The sequence below is a fragment of the Gopherus flavomarginatus genome, chromosome 2 (assembly GCF_025201925.1).
Source record: "Gopherus flavomarginatus isolate rGopFla2 chromosome 2, rGopFla2.mat.asm, whole genome shotgun sequence".
In the NCBI taxonomy this organism is placed as follows: domain Eukaryota; kingdom Metazoa; phylum Chordata; order Testudines; family Testudinidae; genus Gopherus; species Gopherus flavomarginatus.
In genome coordinates, this window is record NC_066618.1 from 155472758 (window position 1) to 155495096 (window position 22339).

Below are 22339 nucleotides of genomic sequence, written 5' to 3' on the forward strand. Positions count from 1 at the left end.
CAGCCCTTGGCTTGTAGGGAACTAAAGTTTTGGGGTTTTTTTCTCATCTGACGGGTGACAGAGGTGGGTGTCTGGCTGTTTCCCAGTGCGCAGGTGTCCCTGTCCCCAAAATAACTCACTAGCATTGATCCTAAGTAATCCTTTTTGGCAGTCTCAACAGAGGAACTCAGGATTGAATAAACTGGGGAGACTGGACTAGCCTCTAAGGGGAAGTCCCTCCAGGTCAGGACTGAGGTGCACTAGCAGCGTAGTGTGGTCCCAGGGTGTACCTCAGGGGTTCTCAAACTGGTGGTTGGGACCCCTCAGGAGGTCGTGAGCTGTCCACCTCCACCCTAAACCCTGCTTTGCATCCAGCGTTTCTAATGGTGTTAAATATATAAACAAGTGTTTTTAATTTATAAGGAGGGGATTGCACTCAGAGGCTTGCTATGTGAAAGGGGTCACCAGCACTGTTCCGTCTAAGATGTGTGCCTGTGTGCGCACACATCTGAATCATTACGCACATGGTGAAACACCGCATGCACAAAAATTTGCACAGAAGCACAAACATTTGCTCAGAAGAAATTTTTGCACACATTGCCTGTCAAAAATTAGAGGGAACATTGGTCACCAGTACAAAAGTTTGAGAACAACTGTTGTACCTCAATTCATCATATGCACATGCTGTTGTTTTCCTTTTGGGGGGGGGTGCCCCTAGTGCTAGGTGGCTGACAATTACTTGATTTTTAAGAAAAAATAAAACCAACTTTTTTGTTGAACTTACATAGGCTTGAAAAGATTTTTTTTTTAAAGGTAAAATCTTGTTTTTGACAGTCACAAACAGATTTGTGTTCCCAGTGATAATCTATTTGAGCCAGAGAACACTAATTCCAGGATAACTAAGACATTTTTTGTTAATCGAGGAATGAGTCAGGAATGCTTTGTTATCCTCACTATTATGTCCCTTACGCTAACTTCTTCTGAAAAAAGAGCTTGTCAGAGCCAGATAGACCTGGCTGCAGCTGTTTGCAAAAATTGTTATGTTTTTTGCTTTCAGAGTTCCAGTCCTGCAACTGAATCTACACAAGTGGCTCTTTACACTGGCACAGAGTTCCACTTAAGTCAATAGAGCACACTGCACAGGTTCAGGAGTCCATTGCTATGGAATAGTTTGCAGGATCAGGTCTTTAGGGTGAAAATCACGCAGGACAGAGAGAGAGAGGGTTACTGCATTTAGGTGTCATGGTGAGGTGATGCAGGAAAGACATAGTAGAGCAAGCACGTAGGGGTTTCTGCATCCCCTGCATGCTACGTATGGGAGTTTTGTTCCAGCTTCAAATATTCCAGGAGGTAAATACCTCCAACATATCTGTACCTTCAGGCACTCTCTCCAAATAAGCATCAGAGCCAGATTCACAGCTGGAGTATTCCCACAATTTAACACAAACTGCAGATCTGGCCCCAGGGGTTGATGCAGCAGAGCGAAGGTAGGGGAGAGAATGCAGGATTCATCATTATGTGGCTATTGTGCTATAAACTTCCTGATAGTTTTCCACAGAGAACCTAATTGGGTTGAGTGCTAAGCTCTGAAGAACTGTTGTCTTAACTAAATGTGGTAGGATTTTTTATATATTTGCATTTATATATGCATATATTTATGTATATTTGTATCTTGCATAGTTGGTATATATGGTGCGTGTTTTTAAATTCTGTGAAGCACCCAGATGCCATGACAGTAGGGTCCACAAGTTAACAGCCTTCTGGATCTGGGCCTGCAACTCCTGTAGAAAGAACAGGATGAAATAAAATAAATATATTCAAAATATCTGCCTAAATGTTATACATTATTAAATATAATGTTTGAAAAATTCAATGTATATGCACATATAATCTTCATATTTTCATACCTATATAGGCCTCAATCCTGCAAAGATGTACACACTTGTTTAACATAATATGCAGTAAATAACACTAAGCATAGGTGTGTATCTTTCCAGGATTAGGGCTGTGTGTGTGTGCGTGTGTTATATATGCCTCTTTGTTAACAGATATCAGATATATTTTTACATACATAGGCAAATAATACTTTATTAATATATTGATAAATAGTAATAATCATACAATGCATTTGTAGATATACTTCTATATTTTCATTAGATCTTACATGTGCCTTTGAATATATAATAAAATACGATGTTTATCTACATTTTAATATGTAATATTCTATCATTTGCATGTTTATTTCTGTACATAAATATCTGCAATGGATGTTTTTGTAATTATAATTCTATACATGTGAATATTTTAAGGAATTCAGTATAATCTGTTTGCTTGCAAATATACAATTGCATAGGTTGTCCACGAAAATGTTACAAGGACACCATCAAAGCCAATCTGCAGTATAGCAGTATCAAACCCAGGGACCTTGAGGACACCGCCAGCGACAGAACACAGTGGCTTGCAACAGTCAGAAATACTTGCATCGCCTTTGAGGAAGACCGCTGCCGGCGTCTACAAGAGGCACGCGAACGACATCACAGAGCACCAGCAGCACACAACCCGCTGACTGCAAACTTCCCATGCACCATCTGCAGCCAAATGTGCACCTCTAGAATTGGCTTGTATAGCCATCAGAGGGCACACCATGAGACCAACAATAGATGATTTGCTCAGACCTGTCATCATCGGATTGTTGGTGTCACTAGGCATAACCCTAGGTAACTCCAGTGGGTGGAAGACCACGAGTGTCGATGAAGCCCTCCTGCCCTAGGCCTCAGTAAACCAAAGCTCCTCCATGTTGAACTTTACTCGATCTAGAAAACTAGCAGCTGCAAAATCAAATGTGTAACAGTAAGCTATTAGTGGCAGCATAGCTTAAACCGGTTTAAAGCGGTAGTGATAAGGCCTGCGTACCTCTAGCAGAAGGACAAGATAACTTGCAAAAGGGAAAATTACTAACAAGCTTCTGCAGCCAAGATTGCGTAATGTAACTGCGCTTGATGTAAGTGCTACGGGGGGGGGGAGAGGAAGAGGGGGGAAGGAAAAAAAGAATTTAAAAAGGGAAAAGCGGCTGGAGTCAGTGTGCTTGATTTGAGGCATATCAGTCTCCTTGCACCGCTTTGAGATCTCAAATAAACTTTGTTTGCTTCTCCACCTTGGTATGTTTATTGGCGCGGCGCACACCGGGCAAAGGACCACGCTGTTGCTTCCCTCGGGCACTCTGTGCCGGGAACAGGATTGATGGACTACCAAGATATGTGAATATGCAATGCCAGTTATGCATTTGTACATACATGCACAGCTTTAACGTTTGTGCCTTTTATGCACAATTCTACACAATGCATATATATAATTCTGTATTTGCATATGGGAACATTTGCTACCTAGATAGCTGCTCTAATGCATGTTCACACTGTACAGAATTATAATTATGGGCAATGCATGTGTATGTTATACCTAATACTGTATGATGAATTTGCATATAGGCACTGTTTATTAGTGTTTGTAACGCATGTGAACACACACGTGTAAGTACAGGCACAGACAAGGTGTTTGTTATTACATACACAAATAGCTCTAGGTGGATGTCATCAGTAGGTGCCACAGAAATAGATTGCACACATAATTTCAAATCCCCTGCTGCTTTGTAAATCTCATGACTACTTCAGCCAACAAAGTTTCTTATCTGCGCCGCTGGTGTAGTGGTATCATGCAAGATTCCCATTCTTGCGACCCGGGTTCGATTCCCGGGCGGCGCATCAAGGTTTTTTTAACCGCCTCTTTTCCCGCATAGCTTAACTATAGCAGCAGACGAGCCAGCCACAGCAGCGCACCCTCGGAAATGGCCGAAGGAGGTTGCGGTAACACTTAGGAGTCTGGAAACAAAGGAGCCGACACTGGACGGTAGTGCGCATGCGCTGAGAGAAGTCGTAGAGAAAAGAAACCGGCGGAAGGAGAGGGCTAAGGTATGATGAGACGCGCGTGAGGTATCTGATGCCCGAGCTGGCGGAGGACACGGGTCTCAGAGGTTAGTAATGCGCCTGCGCTGGCTGTCGGTCGGCGGGCGACCCTCTGCGCATGCGCTGTTGCTTTCACCTCTCTGAGCCGGCCGCGCCGGGCCCCTTCCCCCGCCGCCGCCATTTTGAGAGGAGTAGCGGGGCTTATTGTCCGCCTTGTGGGCTTCGCGGGACTGGAGGCGCTCGGGCTCCCCAGGCGCTGACTGGGCCGCGGCCGGCGCGGCAGGAGACCCCGGTGGGAGGGGCAGCGGTTGAGCCATGGAGGACGAAATGCCCAAGACCCTGTGAGTGGGGAGGGGGCGATCCCGCCTATTGTTCGGCTCCGCGGGGAGGGGTCGGGACCCGGACCCCCTCTCACGCCTGGCCGGGGAGGAGCGGGGCAGGGGCTTCCCCTCGGGGTCAGGGGGGACTCCTTCGCCCCTCGGGGGGGGGCTGTGAGGGGGAGGTTGCTTTGGGGGGTGGCTGTCAGGGGAGGGGAGCTGCTGGGGGGCTGCTTCCTCGGGGGGGGGGGGTTGTGAGAGGGGGTCTGCTTCGGGGGAGTGTCGGGGTGGGGAGCTGCTGGGGCGGGGCTGCTTCATCGGGGTGACTAGGGGAGGAGAGGGGCTGATGGGTGTTTTTTTCCCAGGCTAAATGGGTCCCTAATTCCCCACTTCCTCAGAGGGAGCGGGATGGGGGAGGGATTGACTCAAACTGCACAGTGCCCTTTCTCCAGATCCAGACTAACACGGCTGCCACTCTGGTACTTTCTCCATTTATTATCTGTCTTTTCACACCTTCCTGTTTTTAAGGTTTTGTTCTTTCTCTGTTCAGGGTTTTTCTGTCATCTTTATTTTTCTCTCTTTTTCCCTCTGTTCGTTCGTTCTTCTCTCTCGGAAAGAATTTTTTTTTGTAGATTGAATGTATGTACCTTTTCATGAGTATATGACTTAATTTGTGTCTGCTTGTATCTGTGTTTTATTAACTCAATTTACAAATGCGAAGCCTGACTTCTTAAATGGATTTAAAATAATCCTGACTTCTAATTGAGAGAGAACCCCAAAACAATAATCAAATGCCTGTATAGTTAAACCCCCCCCCCCCAAAAAAAAAAAAAACTCCTCAACTTTGGGGTAGATTCCAAGCTGTTTAGGAAATGTACAAGAGAGGTAAATCTGTATAGATTCAGAGGTATTTGCTATAATAGGGCAATGTGCTGTTAAAATAAACAGAGATGGGGAGGTTGTAAATTATGAGGAATTTTCCTTGTAATGTGGATGTAGTTAACACACTCCTTTGAAAATCTGGTAGCTTTTTCAAAGCAATCAACAGCTTACACAACTGCCTCCATTTGAAATACATGGGAGAGTTGGAGGTATAACGCTTGTCTACATTTCTTCCCCCTTCCTCTTCCTGGCAGATTTTTTTTTTTTTTTTTTTTTTTTAAATCTAGAGTGATTTCTAATGTTTTGACTTCATGATTTCACTGATCTCTAGCTTTGCTGTTCTGTTAACTTGTTCTCCCGTTTAGGATGCTGCCACCATCTATTATGTCTTACTTTTAGGAGTATTGCTGTATAGGTGGGGGCCATGAGGGGGAATCAAAAGGAGAGGGTGAAACTTTCCAAAAGTGAGAGTAAAGTTCCTGCATTTGCCCTTGAATGATGCTTTGCATATGTCCCATAAGCATGATAAATGTCTTGGCTGACTTGCTGCATAGGAAAACAGGACTCTTGTGACCCATGCCACCTTTTCTAGATTCCCTAAGTGATAAAGTAAACACTAGTAAAAAAAAAAAAAAAATACGAAGGTCCCATTGTCTTTTTGTCCAGTGTATCCATTTGAACTGCTTGAAACATGTGACCTATCTGTTTTCAGAACATTCTCACCCTCGTACTCATGTTTTAACTTCCTATTGTTGTACTCCTTATTTTTCCCTAGCTGATTTTCTCATATGGAGTCTTGATTAATGATCTTACCAGTTACTCTGAGCATACTGCTTCTGTTTTAAAGAATGAATTATCTGCACTCAATACATGCAGCTTATTGCAAAAGCCTGAATGCGTTTCTGACCTGCAAAAAATAGCTGTTGAGCAATATTCTGAGAATTGTATTTTCTTGAGTCAGTTTCGGGGGAATTACAGTTAACTCATCTGGAATATTGTGCCATTAATTTAAATTTCAATCTGTAATATTCACATGTTCAAGATTTTGACTATAAGGCCACTTTCCATCATAGGAGTCTGGAGTTTATTTGGAATAGCTGATAGTAAAAACTGTACACAAAAATCCTAATACTAAAACCTCCGTCCATAGACGGATTAAATTATTGTTTAGTCACACTGTCTTGCTACAGTTGGATAGGACACTAATGTCCTTGGGTGTTTGCCAGCTTCTAAACTTTTATCTTTTTGGTTTTCTTAGAATAGTTGTTTTTAGTAGCTCTTTCTGGAGGACATAGGTTGTTTTTAAAACAGCCTTTTCTTTATAAAGATATTTATGTAATTCTGATGCTTTGATATGAGGTTGTTAAAGCATTGATATTTGAAACTCAGCTGAGCTGGATTGATAGCTATATTGTTTAAGTAACTTAATCACTGAGTAGCCTATTTATGTTTACATAGTAAGCTATGTAACCACTGCTTTTGTTTAAATAAATGTTTGAGCATTCACGTTTTAGGGTCACTTGTAGAACTTCACAGAAACAGTTTGCTCATGTAGCTATCGGATTCTTTAATATTGTTTTTATATTAAAAAAGATCAGTTTCTATTCATGTCTGCTTGTTTAGCAACTCACTTTTCAAGAAGATACATACTGAAGCCTATACTGAGGAAATAAGTACCAGTTAATTAATGAAGAGTATAGTTAGGAGGGTATGAAAATCCATAGTATTCCCATATCTGGAGAGACTTTCCCTCCCCTGATGGAACTGTTAGCCAGTCCAGCTCAGAAGAATCATTGATGTTAGTGCCTACTCCTGCAATTGTTGCATGTACATGCTTATTTCTGACTTCAGTTGAGTTACACTTAGGAGTGCAGGACCGGACCCTTAATGTACTTAATCTGTCCTTGCCTCTCCACAGTAGCTCTCCTGTAGCTTTGTCTCCTTGTGTAAAAAGCCTGTAGAAATGGTGATAGTTGAGTGTAGAAATATCTATGGGTAATGACTGTTAATTTAAACATTAACACAATGAAGAGTTATAGTCTAGCAAGTGAGCCTAATCTACGCTCCAGTATACATGTGCAATGCCAATAAAGCAGGGGTTCTCAGTCACGGTGATGCAGTGTCACAACCACTATGTCATTATCATTTTTCTAAATGGGAGACGGGTCTTGGGTGGACAGCATTGGTGAGTACCACTGCAGGAAAGCAGTGTTTTTTCCATACCAGAGATGCTGCTTTCAATTTGCTGGCACACAGCATAGGTAAGACCCGTTTTAAATTTCACTAGTTATTCAGTACTTAATTTGATGCCCCCAAAATTATGAATTCTCTAGTGCATTTGTGAAGGTTATTCAATGTAAATGCAGTATAGTAACTTATTTTGCCAGCAGTCACTCCACATGAGGTGGTGTTAATTTATTTCTATAAAGCCATCACATCCCCCCAGTAATACACCTCACATACTTTAGAGTACTACCATTTTATGTCTTGTTGTGAAATTGACATGCATATAAATTAACACTGAGAGTAAGTTGTTTTTTTTAAACTTGGCACTCCTGGCAACTGCTGAAGTAGGATGTTAGTTAATTTATTGTCACCAAGCAATACTGTCTGTCTTCAGAGCTACATTTTTTATGGTTACACCTTTGCTGCTGCCCCAAATCTTAAACTAAACTACTTTGTTAACATGTTAGAGAATTCATCTAGCATATTTGACTTCAGTAATAAATATGGAAAAAAACATCAGTCCGCTTTTAGGAACATTGGTGCCTGTCAGCTTTAGAATAGTGTAGTTTTTCTCTGTTGGTCTGTTGAAGCGGCAGCTATGGAAAACCACCTTTTCTATTATGTTTTATATTGATTAGGTTGGCATAGTGCAAGTTTTTTTTTTTTAAATAGTATTTGGGAATTCTTTATTTCAAATGTATCTGAAATATTTCTCTAACATCTGTTTTTTAGATTTACTACGCATGCATAATTTTAAAGCATAGTTTCCCAATTAATGATAGCAGCTGGTCCATTTATGAACACTACATTTATGAACTCTTTCACACTTTTGCTGCTTGTTAACTCTTTGAGCAGAGCTTTTAATATTTTAGGAATTTTGATACCACCCCAAAACTTTGCATGCCTTTCTTTAGCCGGTAAGTGCAAAAAATCTGCAAAGTTATTTGCCATTGAGAATAGGTAGCAGAGGTACACAACTATAGGAGTTAAGCTATAATGAAAAATAAGGGAAGTGGAAATACTCTTGATATTTGATATCTCTAACCAATTTTTCTACTTCACATTTCTGAGAATACTTGCATGTTTTACAGCTTCCATTTTGGCTTTCTCCATTAACCATCACTACTATTTAGCAAGTTGTATGCTTTTTTTGATGTGTTAGACCTCTTTCATACCCATTAAGACATTCTATATATGTACACAGAAATTCTAGACATCTATGCACAAAGAACTGAGTTTTTATATTTGACATCACTGATGCTAAAATGTTAGGAAACTTGTAGAACCATTCATGTTGCAGATATTGATACTGCAGGAACGTATTTTTGCAGCTCGAGCTGATATAAAGTTTTATATGTCTGCCAAGAGATTATCCAACTAAATCCGACATCCTAGAAACCTCTTAAGTTGCTATGTAATTCTGGAGGTGAAAAGGTGACATTATTCACTCAGTGATCAATTTGTAGATATTCAGTTTCTAGGAAACATTCTGACTTTTATTCTGTTAATAACGCTAACCTTGAAAGCAATGCAAGGCTATAAGTGTTCGAATAGCTGAATTATTTAATGTACAGTAATACTTAAAGTCCAACTCTAAATAAGTCACTAGCTATTATCAGTGCGGGACTACATTTGATGTGAGGTGGGGGTGTTACTCAGCCTATTACTGAACGTCTGGACTCTTCTACAAAAACTTTTATTTCAATTACTCCACCTAATATTACTTTAAACATTATAATAGCTGCCCTATTTATAAGAGAAATCTTTATCACTCAGATGCAGAGAAATCCTTGCTTTAGTCAAAACATATATACACACACTCTCTCACTCTCACTCACTCACTCTTAAAATCTGTTCCTGATGAAATTTTCCATGTGTGTAGCTTTTTAAAATACAGTCCCTGGATCAGACTTGAGGTTGCCATTTTTCTTAATGTATTACTTTTTTATTCATGCTTGCAGATGGCCAAAATACATTAAATTCCGATAGAAGTTAGTCAAAGGCATGGTAGCTGAGTGGACGAAGTGTCTGCCTTCTAGTTCTCATATAACAAGTTCCTATTCTGTTGTGGTATATAAATTATTTAAGCCCTTTTATCTAGAAAAATGTAAAAAAAAACCAAACAAACAAACCCTACCTTAAGTAGTTCTTCTGTTGGATTCCTAATGAAGAAATTAAAGCTATTCACTATCTGATTGGATTTGTACTTTGGCTAAAGTACACATCCGTCTTGAACTTGCTATAAGTTTAGGAGGTTGTCACTATGTCCTTAACTTACTTTTTATCATCAAATCATTAATAGAACACAACCTACATCTTGTGGTGCTCACATGCAATGCTGGTGGTCATTGGTTTAAGAACCCAGACTGAGCAGGAAATTTGCTACTTGTATTGCCTGTGTTTCATTTAGTATATTTTGTGCCTGGCAGCGTTTTCTTACACTAAGGTTTGCCACGTTAACTTGTAGTTTATGGGAAGGTGCTCTCATACGAATTTTTTTAACTCTTTGGAGTAGAGCTTAAATGAAATCTGTATCTTCTGTACACTTTCCAGAATCTGAAATTTTTTGTTGACTTCCCTTGTGGCCTGACTGCCTTCTACTATTGCTGAGGTTGCAAAAATGCCATAAAGGCACCATTCTAAAGAAACTTGGTACTGACACGGTTGAATATTATAAAGAATGTTTTAGACTGGCCTTCTTAAACACAGAACTAAGACGGATTCACAGGCTTTTTAGTGTTAATATGTTAGCACTAGCTGCTGTGAAGCAAATTTTATGGAAATCATGACTCTTGTCAAAAAGGAGTTAACAAATCTTACCATTTTTGGTTGTTTTGCATAATCATCTTGATTATGATGTCAAATGGAGTTGTTTAAGACACAAAGAAGACTGACGTAAATGAACAATTAGCATACAAAATTCCCTTATTAAACACGTATGTACAAAAATCATCTGGTAATAGATTTTGTCGGCTTGTTTAACTAGCTTGTGCTGTAGACTGCCCATCTCCCATCTTTTGCTCAAACGTAAACCAAAGTCAGGTTCCAAAACACAACACTGTATCTGTTCTGTCTGTCTAGAAAAGCAAATACTTTGTGTTTCATGCAGTTTGTATCAGGGACTTGTGGATCAGAATAATGGATCTTATACTCTATGTTGAACTACACTGCGGTGATTAGGCCTCAGCTGCACTGTAGTGTCCAGTTCTGGGTGCCACATTTCGGGAAAGATGTGGACAAATTGGAGAGAGTCCAGAGAAGAGCAACAAAAATGATTAAAGGTCTAGAAAACATGACCTGTGAGGGAATATTGAAAAAATTGGGTTTGTTTAGTCTAGAGAGCGAAGACTGAGGGGGAATATAACAGTATTTAAGTACATAAGAGATTGTTACAAGGAGGAGGGAGAAAAATTGTTCTCTTTAGCCTCTGAGGATAGGACAAGAAGTAAAATGGGCTTAAATTGCAGCAAGGGTGGTTCAGGTTGGGCATTAGGAATAACTTCCCTACTGTCAAGGTAGTTAAGCACAATGAATTGGCTGGGAAGGTTGTGGAATCTCCATCATTGGAGAATTTTAAGAGCAGGTTAGACAAACAACTGTCAGGGATGGTCTAGATCAGTGCTTCTCAAAGCCAGTCCGCCACTTGTTCAGGGAAAGCCCCTGGCGGTCCGGGCCGGTTTGTTTACCTGTCATGTCCTCAGGTTCGGCCAATTGCGGTTCCCAGTGGCCGCGATTCGCTGCTCCAGGCCAATGGGGGCTCCGGGAAGCCACGGCCAGCACATCCCTTGGCCCGTGATTGGCTGAATCTGCGGACGCGGCAGGTAAACAAACAGGCCCAGACTGCCAGGGCCTTTCCCCGAACAAGCGGCGAACCGGCTTTGAGAAGCACTGGTCTAGATCAATGTTTCTCAGGTATGGCCACTGTGGCTGCCTGCGGCCACTGGGGACTTTCCTTGCGGCCACAGGCTCCTGGGCAGTAATTGGGGGAATGAGGGGAAGCAGTGGCCCCTCCCTTGGGGCCACCAGCAGAGATTGGGTCCCGCCCCCCTGTGGAGCAAGAAACGCTGGAGGAGCAGGCAGCCGGTATGAGTTCCCCACCTTCCTTGGACCAGTGGAGCTCAGGCTTCTGGCTTCAGCTTTGGGTTGGCAGGCAGCAGGCTCCAGCCCTGGGGCGGTGGGCTCTGCTCCCCAGCTGCAGGGCTTTGGCCTGGACCCACTGGCTCACACTACCTCCTGCAGCCCCCTCCATCGCCCTGGCCCCCGCTGCCTCACTGCCCACCTCACCATCAAGGGCTTAATTTGTCCCCCAGCTTTCTGGGGCTTTGTCAATGTGCTGTGAAAAATATTTGTAAATTAATATCACTTTTCACTGCCTCCTAACCAACTAGCAAGTCTGCTACTGTGAAAAATGATATTAACAAACATACAAATATCACTTTTCATAGCAGTAGACTTACTAGCTAGCAAGTCTGAAGAAAAAGCAACCAAAAAAGGCAAAAGAAGCAACAACAGCAAAAGACAAGAAGATACGAAGCACCTTATTTTTGTTTCTATTCTGGTTAGGTCCAGTAAAGAATAGAGACAACTGTACATTATTTGTATTACAAAAACAAAACCCTTACATAAATAAATTACAATGATTTGGACATTCATATGTGCCTATTTATTTGTTATTCCTAAAGTTAGTTAAGTATTTTAGGAAAAATTGTCAAAGCAACCACCAGCAAGAGTTGGTAGCCGCACTCTAAGGCCACCAAAAAAATAGTTGTGAGAACCCCTGGTCTAGATATTACTTAGTCCTGCCTTGGGTGCACGGGAGTGGACTAAGAGACCTTTCAAGGTCCCTTCCTGTCCTATGTTTTTCTGATTCTATATCAAGTATTTAATAGGGTAACATCTTAAACTGTTACATTAGTCACCATTTTTGGTTTTGCTAATGGAATTTAAGTATGTAGTAAAAGCAGGTTGATTTTATTTAATACATTTGAAATGATTTTAATCATTTTTAAATTCTGATTTGTCTTCCATTATTATCCAGATGATCGAAATTTGTGGCCTTTAGAAGTAGAACCATCATAGAGCAGTAAGGCCTGGTCTGCACTACGCGTTTATACCAAATTTAGCAGCGTTAAACCGATTTAACCCTGCACTCGTCCACACAGCGAGGCCCTTTATATCGATATAAAGGGCTCTTTAAACCGGTTTCTGTACTCCTCCCCGATGAGAGGAGTAGCGCTGACATCGGTATTGCCATGTTGGATTAGGGTTAGTTTAGCCGCAAATTGACAGTATTGGCCTCCGGGCGGTATCCCACAGTGCACCATTGTGACCACTCTGGAAAGCAATCTGAACTCGGATGCACTGGCCAGGTAGACAGGAAAAGCCCCACGAACTTTTGAATTTCATTTCCTGTTTGCACAGTGTGGAGCTCTGATCAGCACGGGTGGCCATGCAGTCCCAAATCCAAAAAGAGCTCCAGCATGGACCGTACGGGAGATACTGGATCTGATTGCTGTATGGGGAGACAAATCTGTTCTATCAGAGCTCCGTTAACAGAAGATGAAATGTCAGAGCATTTGAAAAAATCTCCAAGCTATGATAGACAGAGGCCACAGCAGGGACTCAGCACAGTGCTGCGTGACAAGTGTAACGGAAAGCCAAAGAATCAAATGGACGCTCATGGAGGGAGGGAGGGGGGGAATGAGGACTCCAGCTATCCCACGGTCCCTGCAGTCTCCCAAAAACATTTGCATTCTTGACTGAGCTCCCAATGCCTGTAGGATCAAAAACATTGTCCGGGGTGGTTCAGGGTATATCTCGTCAATTTATCATCCCTCCCCTCCTTGAAAGAAAAGGGAAAAAAAATCGTTTCTTGCCATTTTTCAATGTCATCGTATGTCTACTGCATGCTGCTGGTAGACGCGGTGCTGTGGCACTGAACAGCAGCATCCCCTCCCCTTCCTTTCCTGATGGCAGACGGTACAAAATGGTGGAAAACTGTCATCATCCCATGAGTGCTCCTGGCTGGCCTCGGTGAGGTTGGCCTGGGGCGCCTGGGTAAAAATGGGAATGATTCCCTGTCATTCCTGGCAGACGGTGCAAAATGCTGGGTAACCGTCCTCATCATAGCAGCTGGAGCCTGAGCTCCGTCAGCCCCCCACCCCACCCCCTTTCGTGTCTAAAGAAAAGATTCTGTACTCCCTGGACTATCATAGCAAGCTGGAGGCTGCCTCCCCCTCATTTTATCTCGCTAAAAAATCAGTGTTTCTTATTCCTGCATTCTTTATTACTTCATCAAACAAATGGGGTGACACTGCCACGGTAGCTCAGGAGGGTTGGGGGAGGAGGGAAGCAACGGGTGGAGTTGTTGCAGGGGCACCCCCTAGAATGGCATGCAGCTCATCATTTCTGCGGGATCTCTGGGGCTCTGACCTGGAGCGGCTGTGCTCTCTGGCTCTCTAGTAGACTTGCCCCATATTCTAGGCAGGACTGACTCTATTTTTAGACAAAACATAAAGAAGAGAATGACCTGGGGAGTCATTCCCACTTTTGTCTATGCGCCCCCGGCCGACCTCAGCGAGGCCAGCCAGGAGCACCCATGACAGTAGCAGATAGTACAAAATGAATGATAACCATCATCGCCACTTTCCAATTGCAAACGGTACAAAATGATTGATAACTGTCATCTCATCGCCAATTTACAATGGCAGATGGTGCAATAGGGATGGTAACCATCTCTGCTACCTTGCAAAGGCAAATGAATGCTGCTGTGTAGCACTGCAGTACCGCCTCTGTCAGCAGCATCCAGTACACATACGGTGACAGTGACAAAAGGCTAAACCGTCTCCATGGTTGCCATGCTATGGCATCTGCCAGGGCAATCCAGGGAGAAAGGGCGCGAAATGATTGTCTGCCGTTGCTTTCACGGAGGAAGGATTGAGTGACGACATTTACCCAGAATCACCTGCGACACTGTTTTTGCACCATCATGCATTGGGATCTCAACCCAGAATTCCAATGGGCGGGGGAGACTGCAGGAACTATGGGATAGCTACGGGATAGCTACCCACAGTGCAATGCTCCAGAAATTGACGCTAGCCTCAGTACATGGACGCACACCACTGAATTAATGTGGTTAGTGTGGCCACGTGCACTCGACTTTATACAATCTGTTTTACAAAACCAGTTTATGTAAAATCGGAATAATCCCATAGTGTAGACATACCCTAAGATTCAGTACTAGGTACTTGAGGTTTGCAGAGGGATTTAACCCAGCTCCTCTTACAAGTAATCTACTGTTCATTTTCTCATAAACATATCACAAACGTAAGTTCCTTTTTTAATTGGGGCCTTAGTCTTTGGTTTGGCTTACACTTAAAAGTTAGGTCGACATAGCTAGGTCATTTGGGTTTGGTCCTCAATAGTTATGCCTACCTTTCTCCCCAATGCCCCTCGTGTAGATGCAGCTATGTTGACAGAAGAATACTTCTGTAGACTTAGCTAAGTTCCTTCAGGGAGGAGGTAGCCTTACACAGATGGGAAAAATCCCTGTCGTCAGTGTAGGCTGCCTGTGTGCTGGGGGTTCTTTCCATAGTATGGATGCAGCTTCTTGTCTGTTTCTTATCTGTAAATGGGAATAATACTCAATTTCTCCAACCCTTTGTCTTATTTATTTATAGTGTTAGCTCTATAGGGCAGGGATTTATGTATTTTTGCCATATGTCTATACAATACGTGGCATAATGGGGTCTCAGCTGAGGACTAGATACTACCATAATACAGATAATGTGTGGAGATGGCTGTGGCTCTCATCCACCCCAGAGCTGAAGCACGTTGGTGAGGCAGCCCCTATTAAAGCTCCAGTCCTGCAAGGAGCTCCTCGTTTGCAGAGTCCTGTGCTCACATGGAGCTCCACTGAAGTCAGTGAAGATGTGCCTAGGCGCAAGTCTGTGCATATGGACTTGCAACATCTGGGCCTAATTGTTGGTTAATCAGCAGATAACTTCTGTCTCCAAAGCTATCAATACAACATTTCTTGCCAGCTTTAGGTTTGAATGGGAAAATGTAATCTATGCTATTTAGGTTTTTATACTTTACTCATCACTGTAGTATTTGAACACCTTAATATTGGAGTATCTCCATAATCTGAAGTTAGAATGTGGTTTGCATATACATATATTAAAACTGAAAAGCTTTCAGAACAACTGTTGAATTTGCTAACTCATAGTAAAATGTTTTGCTAAACTAAGGGATTGTGCTTGGCTCAGCAAGAAGTTCCTGCTGTCGTTTTTAATAATGCTGAATGGAGTAAATAAAAAAGTTTAGATATTTACATGTTCCTTTTAATCTTACAGATATGTAGGGAACCTGTCAAGAGATGTGACTGAGGCACTAATTCTCCAGCTGTTCAGCCAGATTGGACCATGCAAAAACTGCAAAATGATCATGGATGTAAGGGCCTTTTACTTGGATAACTTTTCCCACTTCTTGTAGCATGTCAGTTTAAAGAAATCCCCATACGTTTAACTTTTCATGAGTACAATGAAGAAATTTAAAGAAGGATGCTGAAGAGCTTAATTTCTTGACGCAAACTTCAGTGATGGGAATGATATTGTAAAAGGAATAGAGCATATGATGTAATTGAACTCAAACATTAGTTGCTAGTGTTTTGTTATGTCAAAAGGGCAGGGGGAGGCACAAAACATGCTAACCAAGATGCCTGCCACAGCATAGATTTAAAATATTTTTCTAATATCTTGTTAATATTGTGACTGGTTTAAAGCTGTTACAGCAAGCTTTCTCTAAATTGCTAAGACTTTCAGACATAGATATAACTGGGCACCAGCTACAATTTGGTTAAAATTTGAGGGGGTGATAACGTTTAATAACATGTGCTTTTTTAAACAGACAGCTGGAAATGATCCATACTGTTTTGTGGAGTTTTATGAGCATCGTCATGCAGCTGCAGCATTAGCTGCTATGAATGGACGGAAGATAATGGGTAAGGTAAGCTGAAATGTCTAAAGTGTGAGTTGCGGTGGAAATAGTATATACAATGATATGGATGAAACATCTTTAAAATAAACAAAACAAAACAAAACCCCAAGCAGAACTGAACCACAAAAGGTAAACACTTTCTCCTGTCTTTTAATCTTGTAAAGTGAAGAACTTTTAACTTCATTTGAGCTTTACGATTGTGGTGGTAAAAACTGGATAGTGACAGTTCATAGGAGGGTTGGGTACAGAAGTAGGACAGGGAAGAAGTCAAAATGTGGTAATAAATATTTTAATTCCGTTGGTCTTGAAGGTGAGGGAGACTAGCAGAGCAATAAAGCAAGATAGATTAGTTATCTTCATTGTACATAGCTTAATGTAGCTGGAAATAGAACATTTTACCAAGGAACTTCAGCCACTTGGACTAATGTCTTTAACTACAAACTTGTGTACCTTCTCCCCCTGCAGTATAGAAATTAATAGCTAACAAAATCAGAATATGGTTCCAATATTTACTTTAGCAAATATTATTTGTAGGAGGTCAAAGTGAACTGGGCAACAACCCCCAGCAGCCAGAAGAAAGATACCAGCAGTAAGTGCCCTTTATGCTTTTGAGTAATTTTTTTATTTGCACAAATAGTTTTTAAACGTAAGCAATAAGCATCATACAAATGTTTGCAGTAATGTTTTGATCATTATCCTAAGATGATATTAAATGTGTTTGTGTTAATAAACTTAAGAACAAATCTAATCTTTGTCATCAGGTAGTACCGTTGTCAGCACACTGCGTTCACAAGGTAATTGTATCTTCTTAAACATAAAATGAAATCTCTCAAGGGTATTCACTAACCAGCTGAAGCTATTTTGGGGGTTTTTGTTCTGTTTTGTTCTTACGTTTGTGGCAAGATTTCCCTCTCCTTTCCCCATTGCATCAGAATGTGGTCTGTTGTCCACTCTTTTTCATTCTGGTGCTGCTTCTTAAAGTCCTTTGACCCAATTAGTCATGACTTCTATTCTAGAATATCATCCACTATGAGAGCAAGAAAATCAGCTGCCTTCAAGGCTGTTGTCTGTCCTGCTCCATACAAACTCATTTGGAGTACTTAAATTGCTTCTGAAATTCCCCTTTCATGGCAACCCAGTGTGTTGCTTCTGTACTTGGCCAGCCTTAAATTGCTTTTAAGAATTTGCGGTTTAACCAAACTAGTATTGTAGCGGATTTGTATGTTTCACACCTGCTCTAATACAAGTTAGTCTGTATAGTGTTAACTATTAAAATATGCTTTATAAAAAATTGTTCAATCAAAGTGGAAAAAATCCTGAGATGTGGGATCTTTATTTCTCTCCAGTGCTCTTTTTAATGTCTGTGACATAAAGTGAAGGATTACTCTTTTCCTCTGTTGCCTTCAGTCTTAGTTCACTTGCACATGGATTCACTTGTATTGAATACACATGGATTCACATGATGTAATGGCTGGGCAACCAAAACTGTTTGACTTTTGAGAAAACTGTCAAATTCTTTAACATCAAACTATTGCAATGCAAGGTATTCCTTTGTTCTTCACAAAATATGGTTACACCAAACATTTTGTAGCTAGGTTCAATATCCATCCTACTTTTAAAGCAAATTTTATTCTACATTGTTCACAAAACCACTAGACGCTTTAGTTGGTAAAGTTTTGGATAGTTAATGAACTATCTGTAGATGTTTAATTTTAACACAACTATTGTAACATTAATATTTTAAAATAAGCTTTGGCTTTAAGTAGACAATTGCAATCTTTCTATGGTAAAATAGTGACCGGTTATGAACATAACTACAAAAACAAAATTTGAGTTAAATACTGTACATCACAGCATTATCCTTAAAATTATTGCTTTTGTTATACTGTAACCAAGTGATGGTTATATTTGAAGCAGTGACAAATGTTACCTTTGATAGATAAAAGGATGTTAGTTTCCCATGTAGCTCTCAGATATATGGAAGTTAATGCAATATAAAATTGTTATACTGCTTTTGTTTCCAGGAACATTCTTCACACTTGTAAATTATTTTCTCTCTTTTTCCCAATAAGACCATTTCCATGTCTTTGTTGGAGACCTCAGTCCAGAAATTACAACTGAAGATATAAAAGCAGCTTTTGCACCATTTGGAAGAATATCGTAAGTGATTTCTTAGGGCAAATAAATTAAACGTTACCTTTTACTGGAGGCAAGCTTACAGTAAGTAAAAGTCTAATCAAGTTGCAGAAATGACTGCAGTGCACACTTTTTGTGTTCATAAAGAGACTTCAGAGTTCTAGTACTTGAGTAATAAGTAGGGATACATAATAAAATTACCCACCAGCAGTCAGTTTTTCTTTTTTAGAAAAAAATCACTGTATATGTAGCTTTGTTTTTATACTGTAGAAATCCTCATGTAACTTGGAGGATGCCATACTGGGTAGTTTCTCTGATATGGGTCTTGTATTTCATTTGCCACTAAATGTAATCATACATGTAATCATTCTTAAAAGAATAATTTAATATGGATCAAACACTTGCCTTGTGATTACATCTAAAGGCCACAACCAGTTTGGGCCTTGTTGTACTAGTCACTATACAAACACAGTAAATAAGAGTCCCTGGCCCAAAGAGCTGAGTCTGAAAGACAAGATTTAACAGGTGGATAGGGAGAAACAAGTGAGGTGGGGAGGTGGGTTAACAAGTAGAACAGTGTGTGTAAAGGCTTAGCTGATCAGTGGTAATGATCACAGCTCTCTGCCTGCCTCCTCATTACTATTTGCTGTATTAACATACAGCTGTAATGCTTATAGTTTGAAAAGCATATAAAAATACATGCATTGTAGCAGGGCTAAGAGTGGCTTGTTTTTTCCTTCCTCCAATTTAAACTGTTTTATTTACCTTTAACTAACTACTTGTACTTGGATTGCTGCTCCTTGATGGTGAGGTACCAAGATAAGAGTGCTTTGAAGTGCTTTGTAGTGATGCTTTTATTTGAAACAAGTTTTTCTTACGAAGTCCAATGTATTGGACTTAAATGCTAATTTTGTTTCTTATGATAGGGTTTTCAAACTTGATCTGCAGGAGATTCTCATTTTAGAAAACACTAATTTATATTTTAGATTTTTTTTTTTTAATTTTAATGACTGTCTCTCTCTGTAGAGGTAGCAGGTATACTTACTTGCGGAGGAGGTTCAGTCCTTCACATAGCTGAACATCTACTCTCCTGAATGACACATGGCTTCTAAAGTAGGTCTTATCTGTCCTCATCCAGAAGGACTAGTCTGGAAAGGAGGAAGTCGTACACTGAAATGTAGGAGGGATAGTTTTAGGCAGATGTTCTTTCAGACCTGCAATCATCTTTGCATCCCAAAATACTGGTCTAGCAGTCAACTGCACAAGGTTTTCTTGAGAGCTGGCTTAGTGCTGGTCTACACTGAAAAGTAATGTTGGCATAACTACATCTCTCAAGGCTGTGAAAAATCCATACCTCTGAAAGATGTAGTTAAGCTGACCTAACCCTTGGTGTAGCCAGCCTAGGGTACTGCCTTATGAAGGGGTGGATTTTCTGCAGTGACAAGAAGACCTCTCTTGTCACTGGTTAGTGTCTACACTGAAGTACTGCAGCGGTGCCAGCACAGCTGTGCCACGCTAGTGTTTTAAGTGTAGGCATTGCCTTACTTTGCAATTTATATACTGATACTCAGAGTGTAAAGAGAGGGGTTAGTTCCAAACATAGGCTATTTTAAACTTGCTGTCTTGATTTTTTTTTTTTTCAGTTCCTCTGAGGGGCGTTTGTGTATAAAATAACTCTTAAAACTGTGTACCACATGTCTGAAAAACAACAGGATTACTGGGATCCTATATATCATTCCCTTTGTTCAAAAGAGATTCTCGTAGTGGTGATTCTCTCTGCAGTGAGAGTGTTGATTATCCAGAATTTTCAGGGCTTAAAGGGTGTTTGTTTTTGTTGTTGTTTTTTTTTAAAGTCAGGTTTCAAATAACTTGTGTGAGCGACCCTTTTATCCTTTTCCTTTGGGGTGTTCAGTACAGAATCGTAGGTCTAACTATCTGAGAAACCTTTTAGGTCACCTTTGCTCAAGCTGACTTTTCGTGGGGGGGAGAAGGGGGAAGGAGGATTTAAGATCCGTCTTTGTTGTAAACTGTTGTCCTAAATAAGTAAGGGTAAATAGTAGTAGAGTGGTCCTTGATTTCACACAGTTACTCAATTAAATGTGTGAAGAATAGTCCATATTTATAAAATGAAATTAGAAAAAAAAATTTGTATATTTAACTCTTCTTAGTCATTGACTGTTTCCTGGAAATGTGATTGAGATTTTTTTTCTGATTTTCTGTAAAATAATCAAAGCTGAACCAATGCATGATTAGTACGTTAGAATTTTTGGTAGCTTTATACAACTTAATCTTTAACATAAATACGTACATCTTTATTGTGGTCTCCCTTTATGTTTGGTGTATGCATGTTTTCACTTGTTCAAGTCTTATTTTCAAAGTTTTCAGTTGAGGGTAAGTATAGCTTAGTTTTTATTTCCTTTTTAGGCTGTGCAGAGCAAAGTGATCTAAGATTACATAAATGACTGTTCTCAGGCAATTTGTAACATATTATTCAAATTTTCTTAACACAGAAAATTGAAAGCAGTTTAACACTTGCTTTTTTGTGAAGGGTTTAAGGTACATTTCATTCTGTAGTGTGTGGAAGTGGTCTTAATTTGAGCCTTTCAGTGATCTACATATTCTCTATAGTCGTATGTGTAGAAGAACTAGGTTTTAATACAGAATGCAATTATTTTAAAAGGTTTTAAAACTGGCATCATAAAACTCTTAGTATGATTTTTGTGCTAGTCTTGGAATACTGAATATCGTGCATCTAGTTGATCTAAACCATATTTTATAAAGCCTTTACATTACACTGCATGACTTGCTGACTGGTTTTATTTGTCTTGTTTTTCAAAAGTGCCTGTATTTTTGTGGGGTTGGGGAGGGCAGGATAGTGGTGTGTATGTGTGTGTGCTTCTTGATATTTGGCTAACTGTACACAAATTGCCTGAGAAACACCATTTAATAAAATCAGACTTTCCACGAACGGGGTTTAGCTATTGTAGCTGGGTCTCTCCTTTTTTTACTCAATCTCAAATAATAGGCCTCTGGTTATTTTGCAGAGTGTCTCTGAAGAATGGACAGAATTGCCATGGCTAACTACAAGCTACAGTTCACAGTGGACAAACGTTGTAGTTTTCTTATTTACTTTATAAATTTTGCCTTTTATATCTTGTAGTTTCCAATCAATCCTGTATGATTGCTGTTTGTGAATGCAGTTTTAAATTCTTTATAATAGTATATAGTTTAAAACGTAAATGTCTTTAGTGTTTTATTTCCTTCGATAATGCAACCATTTCTGAAAATGTCAATTTTTCAAAATTTACAGCTGCCCACAGTCCAAAAAGGGGGTAACGAATTGACCTGAGAAACTTAAAGAATTCAGTTAACAGGCGACGTATGCCTTTTAATTCCTATTTTTTTCATTTTTCTATTTCATATTTTTAATGAGTAGGTAGAATGTGTTGGCAATTAGCAAGCTATAAATTGCATGGTTAAAGAGAGCCATTCAGCTAATGTTAGTCAGCTGTGTGGCTTAAGTGAGTCATTTGAATAGCTGCTTTGACCATGCTTAGTGTCTTAACAGTATGTTAAAGCATTTTGAACTGGGAACCATCTACTGTAAAAAGCTTATTAGAAAAACTATCGATTTGCATGTTTACAAAATTAAATATAATTTTGCTACTACATGACAAAACACTAGTAATGCTTTTGTTTAGAAAAGGAGGCATTTGTTTTGAATATGTTGCTGGTGCATTAAACAGTTCACTTTAATAAAGGTGAAACATGAAAATAAGGTCTGTGTGACTCACTTTCATTTTATTATGTTTTTTTAAAATGCTAAATTGGCCATTGCTTCTG

At 40.2% G+C, this 22339-nt stretch overlaps 1 protein-coding gene and 1 non-coding gene across 7 annotated transcripts in view; both read left to right on the forward strand.

Moving 5' to 3' along the window:
- Positions 1–22339, forward strand: part of TIA1 (TIA1 cytotoxic granule associated RNA binding protein) — a 222085-nt gene that overhangs the window by 191382 nt on the left and 8364 nt on the right. For 2 of the 6 annotated variants that reach the window (XM_050940173.1, XM_050940174.1), the window contains exons 2-6: positions 15718–15814; positions 16271–16369; positions 16895–16949; positions 17122–17154; positions 18433–18520. In XM_050940173.1, the coding sequence (XP_050796130.1) occupies positions 15803–15814; positions 16271–16369; positions 16895–16949; positions 17122–17154; positions 18433–18520 (287 nt within the window). In that variant the 5' untranslated portion in view covers positions 15718–15802. The other 4 variants (XM_050940175.1, XM_050940169.1, XM_050940170.1 and 1 more) reach the window with 4 other exon arrangements.
- On the forward strand, positions 3667–3737 carry TRNAG-CCC (transfer RNA glycine (anticodon CCC)). The gene has a single exon. It is a non-coding gene; the product is annotated as a tRNA-Gly (tRNA).